This window comes from Protopterus annectens, chromosome 3.part1 (assembly GCF_019279795.1).
Source record: "Protopterus annectens isolate FY-2018-M chromosome 3.part1, PAN1.0, whole genome shotgun sequence".
Taxonomy (NCBI): Eukaryota; Metazoa; Chordata; order Ceratodontiformes; family Protopteridae; genus Protopterus; species Protopterus annectens.
In genome coordinates, this window is record NC_056732.1 from 1,448,510,854 (window position 1) to 1,448,531,478 (window position 20,625).

The 20,625-nt window shown below is 36.4% G+C and overlaps 1 protein-coding gene across 2 annotated transcripts in view; it reads left to right on the top strand.

Annotated features, from left to right (window-relative positions):
- Positions 1 to 20,625, top strand: part of RUNDC3B (RUN domain containing 3B) — a 2,404,839-nt gene that overhangs the window by 813,287 nt on the left and 1,570,927 nt on the right. For both annotated transcript variants that reach the window (XM_044067523.1, XM_044067522.1), the window contains exon 2: positions 19,252 to 19,367. In XM_044067523.1, coding sequence (XP_043923458.1) covers positions 19,252 to 19,367 — 116 coding nt within the window. The remainder of the gene's footprint in view (positions 1 to 19,251; positions 19,368 to 20,625) is intronic.

Here is a 20,625-nt window from a genome sequence, read left to right on the forward strand (position 1 = left end):
AGCAGATATTACACCTACCATTATTATATATTTGTTACAGAGAGCATAACTTGGAGATATTACAGCTCCCATTATTGCATATTTGTTACACAGAGCATAAATAGCAGATTTTACAGCTCCCATTGTTATATATTTTTTACAGAGCATAACCAGCAGATATTACAGCTCCCATTATTGTATATGTATTACAAAGAGCTTAACTAGAAGATATTACAGTTCCCTATGTTATATATTTGTAACACAAAACATAACTAGCAGATATTACAGCTCCCATTATTGCATATTTGTTACACAGAGCATAACTAGCAGATGTTACATTTCCCATTATTATGTATTTCTTATACAGTGCATCATTCGTGGATGTTACAGCTCATCATTTCATACAGCATTACATGTAGATTTTATAGCTCCCTGTATTATATGTTTGCTGCACAGAGCACAACTAGTGGATGTTACAGCTCCCGTAATATATGTTTGTTTCATAGAGCACAATTAGTGGATGTTACAGCTCCCATTATTATATACTTGTTACACAAAGCATAACTAGCAGATATTACAGCCCCCATTGTTATATGTTTGTTACACAAAGCATTACTAGCACATATTACAGCTCCCATTATTATATATTTGTTACAGAGAACACACCTAACAGATATTACAGCTCCCATTGTTATATTTCAGATATTACAGCTCCCATTGTTATATATTTGTTACATAGAGCATAACTAGCAGATGTTGCAGCTCCCGTTGTTATATATTTGTTACACAGAACATAACTAGCAGATATTACAGCTGCCATTCCTATATAATTTTACATAGAGGATAACTAGCAGATATTACAGCTCCCATTATTCCATATTTGTTACACAGAGCATAACTAGCAGATATTACAGCTCCCATTGTTATATATTTGTTAAACAGAGCATAACTAGCAGATATTACAGTTCCCATTATTCCATATTTGTTACACAGAGCATAACTAGCAGATATCACAGCTCCCAGTGTTATATATTTGTTACACAGAGCAAAACTGGTGGATATTACAGCTCCCATTGTTGTATACTTGTTACAGAGAGCATAACTAGCAGATATTACAGCTCCCATTATTGCATATTTGTTACACAGGGCATAGCTAGCAGATATTACAGCTCCCATTGTTATATATTTGTTACAGAGAGCGTAACTAGCAGATATTACAGCTCCCATTATTGCATATTTGTTACACAGAGCATAACTAGCAGATAATACAGCTCCCGTTGTTATATATTTGTTACACAGGGCATAACTAGCAGATATTACAGCTCCCATTATTGCATGAGTGCAGCTGGTTGATAGCGATGAATAAAATGTAATTGAGCACTTTTGTCACAATTACAGTGACTTCTTCAGAATGACTAGGTCAGGCAAAAACTACATCTTAAATACTTAAATTAATTGATATAATTAACATAATTAATTATACTCATCAAAAATTAAAGTTTTTTTAGAAATTAACGTTTAAAAGCAGATTTTTACTTTAAGCATTATACTCTAATACATTCGGACAATAATTTGAATTTAATTATAAATATTATGTATTTATTATTTTTTTCAAATTTTTTTTAATTTTTCTAATTTTTTACTTATATATATATGTTTTGCATTAAGCAGTAGTATTTATGTTGTTTAACTTTTTTTGTGTTTTCATCACATGGGCCTTATTATGTATTCACAGAGATGTACACATGCAAGTTTTGTGAATAGTATCTCAGGGAGTCTGCTTTTTTAAAAAAAACTTTAATTTTTGATGAGTATAATTAATTATGTTCATTATATCAATTAATTTAAGCATTTAAGATATGGTTTTTGCTTGACCTAGTCATTTTGAAGAAGTCATTGTAATTGTGACGAAAGCGCTCAATTAAATTTTATTCTTTTCTGTCAACCAGCCTGCACTCGTGCTTCTTTCTTCAGTTGTTTGTTTTGGTTTTTCAAGTCATGGATACCAGCACGCAGAGCAGGAGGGGTGTCAGAGATTCTCATGAGGACCTCCCTAATGCTATTGTAAAATTAACTGAACTCATTGGAGGGTTCAACACCCAGATTACCTGTTTGTGTAACAAACTTAACATTTTACTTGGAGAACCGAACAGGGAAACAATTGCTTGCACCATTCGTTCTCAAGACTCCTTATTTGACATTCCTGCTGGCCAAGGCAGCCCCAATAGATCAGGACGTGTTTGTGAGATGGATGATTCCGGTGTAACACCACAAGCTACTTCCACCATTATCTCACAGACACAATGTGGATTACACACACAGCCAAAAGGTACTGGTTGGCAAGAAACTAGAACAGCCATTAACATTTCCGAGTGGATTGATAAGGACAGTGGCAGTCTTTTGTACAGTATGGAACCACAACTCAATAAAGGTAACATTGATCAAATGCTACTTAATTTAGAAAAATAAATTTTAAAACTTAAAAAAAACTGCAAATAGAGAACCAATACCTGAGTGCTTAAAATGAGAACAGGTTCCTAAAGGACTCAGATATTGGCATTTTCCGAATGGGTTGACTTTTGGCTGTGACTTGCGTAAAGATTTAGTTACTCTTTTCAGTCGTCAGGGTTCTGAATTACTGCAACTACTCATTTGTGACAATGATAAACGTTTTTGTGTACTTCAAGTCTCTGTCAGCAAACTTGATGCTTGCATCAAAAAAGACAATAGTTTCAGTAGTAGAATTAAAGAGTATGATGTTGTTTTTATTAATGTGGACAATGTTATTAAGAAAATTAAGGATAAAAAATGTAGAAAATTGCAAAGAGATGCCAAGGATTATGAAATGGGGTCAGCGTACCCATTAGTAAAAAACAATGGTCACAATGGTCCCAGGCAAGGTAATGTGAACAATAATGATGTGTTTGATGAAGTAATTGATGAAACAGAATACCAAGGTGACATTATCCCAGGTTCTATCCCTTTAGGGCCCCCTCTAAGGAGGTCAGAGAGAATCCGGCAACAAAATCATCAGTCCAGGAGACCCTCCAACATCTACCATCAGGTGGGTCAGTATCATCCAGTGCAGAACTATCAAGGAAAGAGGAGAGGGAGGGGGAGACCAGGGAACTGTTAGAGTATCAAAATATAGCAAGTTTTACTAATTCTCAGTACAGCAATATTATCGTATTAAACGATCATAATGATTTTAAAATTTACAATTTGAGTAGTACTAATGTTACAAAAGAATGGGCAAACCTTTTCCAGAAAGGTCTGAATTATGTGCCTTCCAAAAAACTCAATTTAGAGAAGACGATATTGGATGTTATGTTGTACACTAGGAAACTGAATTTCAGTGTGATGTTTGATGGAATTAATAGTACCGATACTCAATCTAAAATATGCAAAAAGACCAGCACATTTAATCCCCCACTACACCACACTATACAATTATTCCAAGTAATGTGTATTAAGGAGATTAGGGACCTTTCTAGAAGCAAAGATAGCAATTTCCCCCTCAATCTAACTGAAGATGAAACCACCCTCTTGGATAGTATTTCTAATAATACATCCATACGGGTTATGAAGCCTGATAAGGGGGACGGATTGGTTGTGATGGACCAGGATAGGTACATTGATAATATGTTGGCACATTTATTAGGCGATGGGTATGAACAAATCTCCCAAAATGATCTAAATATAGCTTATAAGCGAGTAGATGTGGCCCTTATAGATGTACTTTTGAATGATCAGATAGTGAGATTGAATATAATTTTTGTGTACAAAAACATCCAAGGATCCCGACCATTTGCGGGATCCCAAAAATACATAAAGATATTATTCATCCGCCAATAAGACCTATTCTGGATGGAAAAGGGTCCAAAACAATATCTATAGCCAAATACTTGGACCATCAGTTAAAAAACTGTCTGAGTGAATATACCCATATTATAAAAGATTCATGGGATTGCTTAAAGAAGATCAAAAATGATTTTTTTGGGAAAGATATCATCTTTACTACCATTGATGTTAAGGACTTGTTTAACGTCATTCCTTACCACGAGGGTATAGAGATGTTTTATGATTTTTTATGCCAACATACATTTCCACACTCAAAAATACTTACTTTGAGAACACTCATGGAATTAGTATTGGAAAATGGTTTCTTGACTTTTGAGGGTCATCTTTTCAAACAAGTTTCAGGTATCGCAATGGGGGCAGCCTGCGCACCTATTTTTTGCAAATGTGGTCCTAACCCAGTGGGAATTGTCCATGGTATTTGTTTCGGAAGGCAAGACACACTGTAGATTATACATGCGTTACCTAGATGATATTCTCATCTTATGGGATGGCAGTGTTGATCAGTTGTCAGACTTCTTTTTGTTTCTTAACAACAGTACTTCTTTTTTGAAATTCACCATGGAAACACACTCTGACTATAACAATTACCTGGATATTAAAATCAGTAAAGAATACAGTGATCACACATTTTCTTCCACTATCTTCAGAAAGCCTACATACTCGAATTCCCTTTTGCATTTTGAGAGCGGGCACCCCCTGCATCAAAAGCATTCATTAGTAAAGGGTCAGGGGGTTAGACTTGCCCACATGATAAGTAAGTTTGATGAATTTCTAAAAGAAAGGGATGTTTTATTGGGTATGGTGACAACAAGAGGCTATCCGGATGAATTTGTGATACCCATACTTGATGAAGTAACCAACAAGAGAATAGAAGGACATTTTTACCTATTGCTCAGACTTGATATTTCCAGATTGTGTGCTCCATTAGACAATAGTGGACTGACAACTGATCATCAGAGATGTTGCAATCATGGTCTGGTTTTTACTTACACTCCACAGTTCCCATTGGTTAAGGACACCATTTTTAAAAATTGATATATTCTTACTTGTGATGAGACCATGCAAAGTAGAGTAGGTAAGGTTCCTATAGTTATCTACAAAAAGGATACTACTGTTAAAAATGTACCAGAAAAAAATAAAAACAAAAACAACAAATATGTACCTGGTAGGATGACCAAGTGTGGGCACTGTCCTCAGTGCAAGCACGTATTAGAAGGTGAAAAAGTTTTTATAAAGGGATATGGATGGGTTAGATTTCATAAAAAGCATAATTGTGGTACCAAGTATGTAATATATGTTGGTATATGCCAGATGTGTTCGAATATTTATATAGGAAAAATGAAAAATGCATTCAGAACACGCATATACCAGCACATGTACGATATTGGGAAAGGTAATTTAAACAATGCACTTGCCACACACATCAATAGTTATCCAGGGCACCAATTCAAGTTTATTGTATTAGAGCAACTTATGGGGGATGAAAGAGGGGGTCCCATTGATTTGTTGCTCGAATTTAAAGAGTTGTTATGGCAGTTGAGAGTAAATGCCACTAATACCCCAGGGTTGAATGAGGTAGTTTCGCTTACTAGCTTTTTGAAATTAAAAGCAGATTTTTACTTTTAGCATTATAGTCCAATACATACAGACAGTAATTTGAAATTAATTATAAATATTATGTATTTATTATTTTTTTCATTTTTTTTCTAATTTTTTTCTGATTTTTCAAATTTTTTACATATGTTTATGTTTTGCATTAAGAGGTAGTATTTATGTTGTTTAACTTTTTTTTGTGTTTTCATCACATGGGACATATTATGTATTCACACACCTGTACACATGCAAGTTTTGTGAATAGTATCTTACAGAGTCTGTTTTTTTAAAAAAACTTTAATTTTTAAAAAAACTTTAATTTTTGATGGGTATAATTAATTATGTTAATTATATCAATTAATTTAAGTATTTAAGATGTGGTTTTTGCTTGACCTAGTCATTCTGAAAAAGTCATTGTAATTGTGACGAAAGCGCTCAATTAAATTTTATTCATTTCTGTCAACCAGCTTGCACTCGTGCTTCTTTCTTCAGTTGTTTGTTTTGGTTTTTCAACCTCCCATTATTGCATATTTGTTACACAGAGCATAACCAGCAGATATTACAGCTCCCAATATTGCATATTTGTTACACAGAGCATAACTAGCAGATATTACAGCTCCCATTGTTATATATTTGTTACACAGAACATATCTAGCAGATATTACAGCTCCCATTGTTATATATTTGTTAAACAGAGCATAACTGGCAGATATTACAGCTCCCATTATTGCATATTTGTTACACAGAGCATAATTATCAGATGTTATAGTTCCCATTATTATGTATTTCTTATACAGTGCATCATTCACGGATGTTACAGCTCATTGTTTCATACAGCATTACTTGTAGATATTACAGCCCCCTTTATTATATATTTGTTACACGGAGCACAACTAGTGGATGCTACAGCTCCCGTTATTATATATTAGCTACACAGAGCACCACCAGCATATATTACAGCTCCCGTTATTATATGTTTGCTACATAGAGCACAACTAGTGGATGTTACAGCACCCATTATTATATACTTGTTACATCACTAGTGGATGTTACAGCACCCATTATTATATATTTGTTACATCACTAGTGGATGTTACAGCACCCATTATTATATATTTGTTACACAGAGCATAACTAGCAGAAGTTACAGCTCCCATTATTATATATTTGTTACACAGAGCATAACTAGCAGAAGTTACAGCTCCCATTATTATATATTTGTTTTCTGTTTTTTGGATAAACACCTTCAGCAGTATGCCAAACTCATTCTTTCACCCCCCTTTTGGCTACTGGCTCTATAAAATCTCAAATTTTCTTTCCTTTGCTATAAGATATGCCATAGGTAAATGGAAATCTTATTTAGCAAGCTTAAATACATGCTGCATTTCACTCTACCACACACACAAAAAACTGCAACACATTTCCAACAAAATTTGTATATTCCTCATCCTGTCCCCTAGACAAGAGCATCACTGCCAAGTAAAGCAAAATGGCTACACGTAAAGCAAAGAGCAGACTTTTTCCTTGATTCTGTCATATTTAAGCTTTGTGTTGAAGACCACCCCCCCACACATACACACACACACACACACACACACACACACACACACACACACACACACACACACACACACACACACACACACACACACACACTTGAATAGCTAAATTAGCCATAAAAATCACTTCCTGTAATCTGAGAAGATAACATTCTTAGCCCAAGAATAAACTACAGTGCACAAACCACAGCTTTTATGTCTGGAAGTCCTTCCCCATTCATCTCAATTCCATGTTTCAGACCCATCTAAAAACACATCTTCCTTAACAGGCCAAATTTGTGTGTGTATATATATATATATATATATATATATATATATATATATATATATATATATTATACATATATATATATATATATATATATATATATATATATATATATATATATATATATATATATATATATATAGTTATATAGGTTTACTGTCATAACCTGGAAACGTACTCGGTGGAGTCATCACATCGTTGTACTTAAATACTGAAAATGAAAGCATTTTTCAGTCCCCATCTTGAACTATGGTAATGTCGAGAGTTCGATATTCGCCGTTTTGAAAATGTGCTCGTTGACCTGCATGTGTCGTCCAGACATTGATATTCAAGGTTTGGTATGGTAACTTTCAATGTTTAGCCTCTTTGAAAGGCTACTTTCGATGTTCCGTTACCTGACTTGTACATTTCCAGGTTATGATAGTAAACCTATATCTATATCTATATCTATATCTATCTATATATAACCAAACAATATTGTCAGCCAAGCTACTGAAGATGATGGAAGCAATGAATAAATGATCTTTTATTAAACGCAATAGGTTAAGCGTTTTCATTCACAATAGTTGGAACTTCATCAAAACAATGTATCCCAAACCATTCACCCTTTCTATATTCGCATTCTGTAAGGCACATAACCAATTACACTCCTTTATCATGTGATATTTTACATAAAAACAACAACATAAAAAGATTTTTTATGTATGTTAATGTATCACATAATAGTTACATATTTTGATATATTAACATACATCAAAAACCTTTTTATGTGTTTAATAAAAGAGCATTTATTTATTGGTTCCATCGTCTTCAGTGGCTTGGATGATAACATTGTTTGGTTGTTCGTCATGACTACTCTGTATGTATATCATAGACCCACTTACAGAGGAGGAAATAGAGAAAAGAGGCTACAAAAAGTAAAAAAAAAAACACATAGCAACCTAATAACTGAAGACAAAAGGCATTAAAGCATAAAAATGTACTAATTGTAGCATTCTGCTTTATTATGTAAAAGAGATCATGTATACAAACCAAGATAACAAAAATAGCTCACATTTTATTTAACTTACTAAAAAATATATGTAATAGGAATAATTAATACTTGGAGCGTGTGTTCACTGTAGGATTTAATCACACCTGGAATAAGAATTTGGTGCCTGAAGCAAACCAGGCCAGGCATAACTAAGTCCCTATTAACACACACTGCTATTATGCAGTATTTGTACTTTATGCAACTATGTCCTGAAAGGTAATTTTGCGCAGAGATATTAATGTTATGCTTCATTAAATAATTGTATAATGATGGAATGAGAATGCTAGACTTCAGGGTCCTTAGAGGATGGCCTAAGAATCTGGACTAAAACTGCTAAGCAGTAACAGAGATATGCTCAGCTCTGAGCATATTAAGATGAAGCCCTGATTATGACCTAAATAACCTATGATCAATTAATATACTAGGTGATTTGGGGAACTAGGTGGTAGAAGGTAGGAATTGGGCATGTTGTGGTAGATGACCCATACTGAAGGAAGTAAGACAGCCAACTTTTTGAAATGCCAGCATCTAGTAGAGAGAATGGTGCATGGTATATAACAGATAGGCTGGGATATAAGCATATTTCAAACAAGCCTTGTTTACATTTTTGCTTTTGTGGGACATGTACAAAAACGTTCTTGCCCACAAGGGAAGGCACTATAGGCACTCAGATCTGCAAGCATGCACATCAGCTGCTGCAGGAAGGGGCTAGGATTAAAACAAAAATCCGTGACAGATGCCTGGATGATGAAATCCCATGATTATCTCTTCTCCCATTGGGGAATGCATGCAAGAATGATGATGGTAACTAGATAGTGGGAAATAAAAATTTAAACAGATGGTAGGGATATCAGCTTTTCTTGGCAGTTCTATAGAAGTTTGGAAATATATATGCGCTGGCAGTTGAACACTTATAAAAATACATCAAAAAGAAGAAATGAAAATGTCACTGTAGTTCTAGCTTCTGCACATTCAAGTTATTTTGTCATAGTCTACAGCAGGTTGAGCAATTATTCCTAAAAGCTGGACTATATTCCTACAGTCTTCCTCTGACCATCTAACTTACCCCCCTAGACCCTGTACTGACATATCCTCCGGGATGAAAGCCCTCTGACTCATTCATTCATTCATTCACTTGGGTGGGTAAGCACATTAGAAGTGGTGCTGTCACTGAGGAGGATTTGAGTTTCTCTTTAATTCCTGACTCCCATGCATGCATGGGTTTGACACGAGGTCATCCTTTGCAATGTATGCCACACCTGTGTGTGTGATGATGATGTCACAAGCACTTCCATGTGATCCCCTCTCTCTACAGAGGATTCAACTGAAGGAAGCACATGCCTTTCCTCTTCCATAAAGAGAGGCAAGTAGGTTTAAACCCTGTCACTCTTCCATCACATATGTCAGCTCCAGTAGGTGCCTGAACCACTAATTGAAAATGGGCCACTAGGGCATAGTTTGTGCTTTATACCCCTCAAAGTCAATAGAACTGGATAAATGAATGTATCATGTCAGTTATACTTACATAAATCATTAGAAAAACATTTCAATGCTTTGTTTTAAGTTACATACATCTGACTCTGTCCATCCACTTCTCCATGAGGTGTAACAGACTTCTTAGTCTATCTAGTTAATCTTTGGGTGATAAGTTTAAAAAATTACCATATGTCTGTGCAAGCCTGAACCTTCATTGCTTCTCCCCATATAAACTTATTACAGGAACTAATTTTTTTTTATTTATAGCTAACCTTTCTCAGCTTTTAGTAGTGTAATCAGCTGACTTCTGTGTTAAAGGATGATAAATAAACATTACCTGAGCAGAACTCATCTAGTTCAGTTATTTAAATTACTTTTTTTTTTTGCTTTCTTGGGGCTCCGTTTCCATTTCCATTTGTAGCTGATATCAGATGGGGTGGTGACAGTTCTTGATAATTCTGTCTGAATAGTATAAGCCTGGTATCACCATGGACAAGTCTGTCCAGTACAAGTTTTCCTTTTAAGAAATCTCATTCTGTTTGTAGGGTGGTAGGCAGTATATGCTTAGAAACTCTGATACATTAATTCTTCAAACAAATTCTTTATATTATTGATCACATATAAAATAGGAACCTCCAAAAGACTTAGATTGTAGTATGCTTAGTTGTAATTTACAAAATTGGAATTAATGATCCATCATTCTACAAAACTCATGTCATATTATCACATTTCAATAGTTAAAAAAAGATTCTCTTTTAGTGTAAAGGGATAATCTAGTCCCACTTTTGGATTGCTTCTAGTGATAGAGATGCTTGTGATACGATAAAAATATGTAATATGCAGTAATATACAGTAAAAAATATACAATAAACAAGTAAATATGTAGTTTAAAAAGTACAGTCTGACAGATCTATAGTAAGTAAAACTATCAGTGGGTTAAATGTAGAATTTATATCCCAGGAGTTTTTTCAGGGTTTTTTTTTTTTGTTAGCTAGTCAATTAAAGAGTTTTTTTGTCTTTGAGACAATCGTGAGGACATATGACATACTGCCAAGGATAATTTTAATTTTAGCTTAGTGGTCTATAGTTGAGAAGCACTCCAGAACTCAAAGTCTGGTGGTTTATTGTCTAAAGGGCATAGGAGTCAGTTTGTAAGCTATTTTCTCTGCTATAAAACAAATGACTTTGTACAAAGTTGCCCAATATGCAGCAGTGGTTGGCAGTGCCCTATATAGTACAAAGTTGCCCAACATGCAGCAGTGGTTAGCAGTGCCCTGTATAGAAGCAAACGCTTACACAGTAAAATTTCTCCTATAAAGTTAGGATTAAGTCCAAACCCTGTTAAACAGCATGGTATTGCATGGAAATCAGCTAATAGCAGCTATCTTGTGCCTGGAATAGCACTATCATAACCTAGCACTGTACAACATCTTGCCTTAAGGCCAGAATCTAGTTTGCATATACAAAGCACTACCATATTCAAGTGCTATATAACATCTTGCACTTAATCCCAGAAACTACTCTAAGAAACTCCTGGTAAAACCCAATCCTTAATCTTAAACAGCCCACCCTATTATAACGATTAAACAGCATGAATTTGTGGCCATCTTGATAGATTTGGGCATCCTAAGGCAATGTAGCAATTGTCTCATGTTCTCAAACAACAACTCAATCATTAAAAAAATAACACAGTATTCTAAACATGTAAATGCACAACTTTCTTGGAGTAAAGATCTCACATATAAACGAGGTTGTCAAGACTATCCACAGTACATCCCTCACACACACCTCTCTTCACTCACACATGTACGCGCACATGCGTGCGTGCACACACACACACACACACACACACACACACACACACACACACACACACACAGATTTTCTTATGATGAGGCATTTAAAAGAAACCTTCCCAAACCCCAAAGACCTACATATCCACCTAATGTCTACAATGCTGTCTCAGCAATCACAAAAACACATGCGAAAAGAAACACCAAACATCTCACATAAGCCTACACCCAATGATCCCCCAACAGTAAATCCCATAAGGCAAGCCTATACTTTAAGTAATACTCTTGTCATTGGGGACTCCACTGTGTGACACACGGATGTCCCACTCAGTAGGTTACACAAGGAGAAAATAACAGTCGCTTATCTGGAGCCAGGATCCACAATACCATGCATGTATTAAAGTGACTCCACCCCAGGTACCGAAGTGATTCTATCATAGACCATGTGGGTGTAAATGACCTGAGACATTCCTCACTGGAGTATATGAAAAGAGACATAATAGATCTATCAGAATATGTGTCACAGACAGGTACACAACTTGCACTGAGCAGCATTCTACCTTCAACAAGGATGATATTACAGTGTGAACATAAAATTATTGATTTTACCTAAACCTACTAGAGGTACTTACCATCCAACCAAATATCCTATTAATGGGTGACTGTAGACTAGGAAACAGTATGCTGCCTCAAACTCAAAGGCACAATGTTTCCTGGACTTTATTAACACAAACACCCTGGAATAGATAGTGCACGATGCAATCAGAGGATCAAAGGTACTAGTTCTAGAAATCACCAACCTGAGAGAGAGTTGCACCAAAGCTGCAGAAGTATAGACTTTCCCCATACCTATCAATAATTTTTCCATTTTTATTAGAAAGAGTAGGATTAGAATTAACTAAGTGCTTAGCAGCAGCAGAGCTCAACTAAGGCTATAGCTGCTGGGCCAGGTTTCAGAACAGTGTATAAAAATTTAATAGACTGAAGAACTTTATACATCCTATCTCTTTTATGGACAGCTGGCTGACATCAGGAAAATTATAGGCAATAAGACACACATCTTCTAAAGCAGACAGGGCAGGAAGAATGGATGTAAGTTCTGGAAAATCTTTCTGGAAAAACTCTTAGTATTTTTGAGGGACTGAGAAATCATTTCCCCCTGTGATCAGAATGTCTCAAAAAAAACCCCTTTTAAAAATGAAAACAAAAAAATAAAAAGCCCCCCATTTTGCAGTTAAATTTAAAGGTTTTTTTTTTTTTCAGAGGAAAAAAAGGAAAAAAATTTATGTGTGCCCGTAGTTTTGCTAATACTGATCAGTGATGCCTTCCTTTTGGGATTTTGCTTTATCATTTAGTAGCTTCCTCCTTCTATTGTATAGTTTGTTTATGGCTGGGGTCCACCAGACAGGGCGTCTGCTTGGAGGATTGGGTCTTGGTTTTATTTGGGATCGCATGATCCATGCATTCCTGAAGGTGTTCATAGAATGCGTTTATAAAGGATCTGTGGTCTGGGCTGTATTTTCCACAGGCCGGGGCTTTGAAGGATTCCACCTCAGTTTTGAGGAGTGTAAAATTTGCTTTAGAGAAGTTTTTCACTGTGGTTTTCTGGGCAGGGGTGGGGTCGGGATGTGAATATCCAGTGAGATTAGTTTATGGTCTGATCTTACCAGTGAGGGATACACTTCTGGTCTGGAGCATAGAGTCCCCATGTTGGTGATGATCAGGTCCAGTATGTTTTCCCTCTTGTGGGAGTGGTAACAAGTTGTTCCATAGCATTTGAGTTTATAAATTCTAGGAACCTTTGGGCTAGGGTGTTGGAGCTAGAGTAATGCTCCCAGTCTATGTTTGGGTAGTTGAAGTCGCCCAATATAATGGTGTTTGGAGAGACCTTCATATTTTCCAGTGTTCTCAGGAAGGCCGAGTGGGGTTCCTGGGTTTGGGAGGGTGGACTGTAGCAGGCTATAAACTGGAAGGCAGTTTTACCCACTGTTAGTTGCACATGGATAGTCTCTGATGCTTCGTGCTTTGCCACCAACCTGGATGTGTGGGTATCTTTGATGAATATTGATACTCCCCCTCCTTTTGTGGTTCGGTCCAAGTTTTGGGGCTAAAAAGCATGGTATGAGGTATAACCTGGTAGTGCTGGGGTGCTCTCGGGAGCCCTGAACCAGGTTTCTGTTACTGCACAGATATCGATGTTCTCCATGCTAAGGAGAGTTTCGAAAGTGCATCTTGAGGTTTAGACTTCTGGCGTTGAGTAGCATTACTCTTAGTTTCTTATCCTTGTGATACCTATGGAGGTGGGTTTGTCTTTTGAGCCTTGCCTAAAAAGGCACTATGGGGTAGCAAGAGCCTTTGCCAATATCCGAAAGCCCAGGGGTGACAGGTGGTGCAAGCCGTCCCTAGCGAAGCATCGTGTCTTGTCGAGTATATCATCCCAAGCTGACAGGCATTGATCCCCTTTGAATGACACCAGTACTTAAGCCAATTGTTGAAATTGATCATCTTGTCTTCATATTGTGGCATCATTCTTGGTGAGGGTAAGATGCTACTCAAGGTCAGGTCATACCGGCCTGGGCTACATGCTCAGAGAGCTCCTTTATGTCTCTTTTCATGTAGTCCAGGGAGGTACGTCTCAGGTCATTCACACCAGCATGGACAATGACTGAGTCATATTTGTACTTGCCTTGGAGTGACCCGAGTGCTTGTGTTATGTGGCGGATCCTAGCACCCGACAGGCTGCTCACCGTGACCCCTCTCCTTGTTCAGCCTGGTGAGCGGGACGTCAGTGTGCCTGATGATAGAGTCACCTATTACAAGTGTATCAGGTGTGTTGTTTAGTCTTAAGGGCTGTGACTGTTTGGCACACTGGCTTTGTGAGATATGTGTTGCACGTGTTTTGTTTTGGGGTAGCGGCTGCTTGGGTGTCTGCTTTGGAGGTCTCTGCTGCTTCGGCAGATCTTTATTTAGAGCCTCCGAGTATGTTTTTGTGTGATTATGTGTTTGGTTTGTAACAGGTAACGTTGCAACGTGGTAGGTCTATGTGAGACTGGAATTGTAGTGAGTATGGTTTCCTTCTCCTCCTGACTGGTTATGCCAGTACTGAGTTGAGAGAGCTTAGCCTCCAGTTTGGCTATATGGTTGCATCTCTCACATGTGTTGGAATTTGTTGGGAGGAGGAGAGGGTTGTCTGTGTACATGAGGCAGTTGTAACATTGCCTCAAGATTCCCAGATTCACCAGCTGGACCGGAGAGGAGATTGACAACTGACCTTTGGACATGCTAGAATAATATTGGGAATTTCTTAATAATTGAAAACCAGGGCCAGTGGGGAGTGAGGGTGTAGTGCTTTTAATTTTTAGTGCTGACTTATATAATTGCTTTAGTGAGCAAGTGCCAGGTAACTTAAGTGCAATGTGTTACAACGTTGCAACGTTACAATGCAAAGGTGTAACAGACTTCTTAGTCTATCTAGATAATCTTTTGGTGATAAGTTTAAAAAATTACCATACGTCTGTGCAAGCCTGAACCTTCATTGCTTCTCCCCATATAAACTTATTACAGGAACTAATTTTTTTTTATTTATAGCTAACCTTTCTCAGCTTTTAGTAGTGTAATCAGCTGACTTCTGCGTTAAAGGATGATAAATAAACATTACCTGAGCAGAACTCATCTAGCTCAGTTATTTAAATTACTTTTTTTTTTTTGCTTTCTTGGGGCTCTGTTTCCATTTCCATTTGTAGCTGATATCAGATGGGGTGGTGACAGTTCTTGATAATTCTGTCTGAATAGTATAAGCCTGGTATCACCATGGACAAGTCTGTCCAGTACAAGTTTTCCTTTTAAGAAATCTCATTCTGTTTGTAGGGTGGTAGGCAGTATATGCTTAGAAACTCTGATACATTAGTTCTTCAAACAAATTCTTTATATTATTGATCACATATAAAATAGGAACCTCCAAAAGACTTAGATTGTAGTATGCTTAGTTGTAATTTACAAAATTGGAATTAATGATCCATCATCCTACAAAACTCATGTCATATTATCACATTTCAATAGTTAAAAAAAGATTCTCTTTTAGTGTAAAGGGATAATCTAGTCCCACTTTTGGATTGCTTCTAGTGATAGAGATGCTTGTGATACGATAAAAATATGTAATATGCAGTAATATACAATAAAAAATATACAATAAACAAGTAAATATGTAGTTTAAAAAGTACAGTCTGACAGATCTATAGTAAGTAAAACTATCAGTGGGTTAAATGTAGAATTTATATCCCAGGAGTTTTTTCAGGGTTTTTTTTTTTTGTTAGCTAGTCAATTAAAGAGTTTTTTTGTCTTTGGGACAATCGTGAGGACATATGACATACTGCCAAGGATAATTTGAATTTTAGCTTAGTGGTCTATAGTTGAGAAGCACTCCAGAACTCAAAGTCTGGTGGTTTATTGTCTAAAGGGCATAGGAGTCAGTTTGCAAGCTATTTTCTCTGCTATAAAACAAATGACTTTGTAAAAAGTTGCCCAATATGCAGCAGTGGTTGGCAGTGCCCTATATAGTACAAAGTTGCCCAACATGCAGCAGTGGTTGGCAGTGCCCTATATAGTAACAAATGCCTAGACAGTAAAATTTCCCTATAAAGTTAGGATTAAGTCCAAAACCTGTTAAACAGCATGGTATTGCATGGAAATCAGCTAATAGCAGCTATCTTGTGCCTGGAATAGCACTACCATAACCTAGCACTGTACAACATCTTGCCTTAAGGCCAGAATCTAGTTTGCATATACAAAGCACTACCATATTCAAGTGCTATATAACATCTTGCACTTAATCCCAGAAACTACCCTAAGAAACCCCTGGTAAAACCCAATCCTTAATCTTAAACAGCCCACCCTATTATAACGATTAAACAGCATGAATTTGTGGCCATCTTGATAGATTTGGGCATCCTAAGGCAATGTAGCAATTGTCTCATGTTCTCAAACAACTACTCAATCATTAAAAAAATAACACAGTATTCTAAACATGTAAATGCACAACTTTCTTGGAGCAAAGATCTCACATATAAACGAGGTTGTCAAGACTATCCACAGTACATCCCTCACACACACCTCTCTTCACTCACACATGTACGCGCGCACACGCGTGCGCGCACACACACACACACACACACACACACACACACACACACACACACACACACACACAGATTTTCTTATGATGAGGCATTTAAAAGAAACCTTCCCAAACCCCAAAGACCTACATATCCACCTAATGTCTACAATGCTGTCTCAGCAATCACAAAAACACATGCGAAAAGAAACACCAAACATCTCACATAAGCCTACACCCAATGATCCCCCAACAGTAAATCCCATAAGGCAAGCCTATACTTTAAATAATACTCTTGTCATTGGGGACTCCACTGTGTGACAGACGGATGTCCCACTCAGTAGGTTACACAAGGAGAAAATAACAGTCGCTTATCTGGAGCCAGGATCCACAATGCCATGCACGTATTAAAGTGACTCCACCCCAGGTACCGAAGTGATTTTATCATAGACCATGTGGGTGTAAATGACCTGAGACATTCCTCACTGGAGTATATGAAAAGAGACATAATAGATCTATCAGAATATGTGTCACAGACAGGTACACACCTTGCACTGAGCAGCATTCTACCTTCAACAAGGATGATACTACAGTGTGAACATAAAATTATTGATTTTACCTAAACCTACTAGAGGTACTTACCATCCAACCAAATATCCTATTAATGGGTGACTTTAACTACCCTTCTGTAGACTAGGAAACAGTATACTGCCTCAAACTCAAAGGCACAATGTTTCCTGGACTTTATTAACACAAACACCCTGGAATAGATAGTGCACGATGCAATCAGAGGATCAAAGGTACTAGTTCTAGAAATCACCAACCTGAGAGAGAGTTGCACCAAAGGTGCAGAAGTATAGACTTTCCCCATACCTATCAATAATTTTTCCATTTTTATTAGAAAGAGTAGGATTAGAATTAACTAAGTGCTTAGCAGCAGCAGTGCTCAACTAAGGCTATAGCTGCTGGGCCAGGTTTCAGAACAGTGTATAAAAATTTAATAGACTGAAGAACTTTATACATCCTATCTCTTTTATGGACAGCTGGCTGACATCAGGAAAATTATAGGCAATAAGACACACATCTTCTAAAGCAGACAGGGCAGGAAGAATGGTTGTAAGTTCTGGAAATTCTTTCTGGAAAAACTCTTAGTATTTTTGAGGGACTGAGAAACCTCAGTGTTCTCCTACTGAAAACACTAGCACATTGCAGTAATAGTCTCAGAGAAAGAGAAGCCCACATAATTAGAATCAGAAACTGAGATCTCTTCTGAGTCTGAATAAGAAATCTGAGGACAAAACCTTGAATCCATCTCTGCATCTTCCTGTTCAGATTCAGAATCTTGAACATCCCTGGTCTATTCAACCTATTTTTCTACTTGCAAAATTCAGTTAGGAATAACATTATTACCTCCAGTGACAGTACATATACACTAATTAATTAAACCATCCACATACATCAACAAAAATAAAATAATTGCAAAGACATCTTAACAGCTTCCACATATGAATCAGTAAATAAGTGATCAAGTATATTTTCACAAGATGTAATAATTTAGGAAATATAAAACTTTTGATATTTTATTTTTAACTGATAAGGTATTATCTAAATAGGATATGAAGACCTCTTTCTGCCCATTATATGAGATGCATTATATACCAAGTTACATCCTTAGATATTTTATGTCTTTGTACTAAATGCAGTAATTTCAAACAGAAAAAAAATCAATTTTTGCAGTGGTAGTTGTTTAGATTTGTCAGACAAATGTAACAATGAACACAAATTGAACTCAGATGTATCATAAAATTGTATGATGCAGCAATGTAATTTTATGACAATACCTTTTTAGTTGCATATTTTTGATATACATATATACTGCAGAACAGAGTGCAGTTTTGTTGGGTTGTGGTAGCAGTATTTAAGCCTATTGTACAAATCAAAATGCTTTGCTGTACTCCTGTTACTGTATCATAATCTAGCTTTAGTAAGTGAACCAACTGTGGCACAAATCTGCAGTGAACACATCGTTATTTTAATGTAATGTTTTCTGTTCTTACATGAGCAAAATGGTTTGCTTACAAAACGTAAGCAGATTTTAATTGTAGTTTCAGAGGCATATTTGTCAGACTAGTATGACAGCTAAACTATATCCAGAGATCCTTTTAAGTTAATGAAGGGAAAATATTCTTCTTTCAATAGACTACAAAGACAAAAAATAAATAAAAAAAGACCTGCATATGGTAGAAAATGTAGAGAAATGTAAGTCACATAAGCTGTTTTCATCTTTAGGTTTAAGGTTATTAAGTGAAAAACCTTTAGCCATCAGATCCTTTTATCTCTTCTTAACAGCTTCATTTTTACTTCTAAAATCATTATCACCTGTGGAGTTCAGAGCAGAACCTCATAAATATTCTACAGTTTGCCTGTACCAGTTGCTCATGTCATAAAACATCAGAAAATGTTTTTGATGCTCGAAACACTTGTTTGCTAAATATGTTGTTGAGTCTGTATTTTGTTCTGTTAGTCTGGCAAGGGAAAGTAGTGCTTTTAATGGTTCTTGTCATTTATGTTCCTTGCAGGTTTTCAGTGAAGACCCTCATTGACCGGTCTTGCTTTGAAACAATTGATGACTCATCTCCTGAATTTGTGAATTTTGCTGCCATACTAGAGCAAATACTGAGTCACAGATTAAAAGGTAATCTAACTATTTCTATGGGCCAAAATAAATCTGCGACTATGTTTTCATGTTCTTATTCTTATTTCATTAAAGTTCAAATGAAACTTGAATCATCACTACTTAAAACCATAGTTTTTCTCTCAATATGTACTATACTATAGTAAATAAATCAATCTGTCTAGTGTTCTGCTTTACCTGACAGCATTGATGAGACAAACTATTAATTTCAGTAACTGTGTAACTATTATATTTTCTAATAGAAGGAAAACTTTTTTCTCTAGGTTTGTGAAAAAATAGCTTTTCATTAAGTCTTCTTCAGATAAAACATCATTTCATTCATTCATTGACTCATTGATTACCCATTTATTGCAAATGAAAGTAAACACCACCGTACGTTGGCACAATTAAGCTGAATTAGCAAAGGATAATGATAGCAACATTTCTATGATTGTTCTATATTCATTTGACAGCTGGGAAAGGAACCCCCCTCTTGAGGATGATTGTAGTGCTTTTCTGGGACATAGTCTACTTGTAAGTGTGCAGTTCATGTGGCCTTCTGAAATGGAGTCATTTACAAGGTGACCTCAGGGTACAGTAAAGCAAAGCCCCTTTTTAAAACTTGTACCCGAATATCGGTCCTGTTCAGCAAGACCAAGTAGCATGCATGTAATCTTGTGGGAATGCATTCTAGTTCACAGCTCAGCACCACTTCCTCCTCAGTTTTACTGCTTCTTTTAGTTATTTTCCTCACCATGCCCTAATGCTTTCTTCAGCATTGGACGTCATGGTTAAAGTATCTGCTGACACCATCCTTGGCATATATTCAGATAGCATCCTGCAAGCTAGAGGGATAGCCTTGGTTAATGAAGGAGATTAAGTCAGTGGAGGCCAGTATTCCTTTCACTGATGTGTGTTTGTGTGTGTGTGTGTGTGTGTGTGTGTGTGTGTGTGTGTGTGTGTGTGTGTGTGTGCAATTTTATTTCGCTGTAATTTTTAACTGGTTAAAACATAGGGACCCAACATACATACATATACTACACTTTTAATGAATAGGCATAGAAGGTAAGAGCCAGGGAAAACTAAATAAATACAAGCTTGTCTTTAGGGGACTTACCAGGCTGCAGACCCAAGTTAATCATCTGATATTTGCAGATGAATCCTGGTTATTGTCACCATGGAAGATATCATTATGTTACCTTGTCAAATAGTCAGCATTAGTATTTGGGCAAGATAAACAATTTTTAATATCTGTCTTTCTATTTTTTGGCTCTTTCAA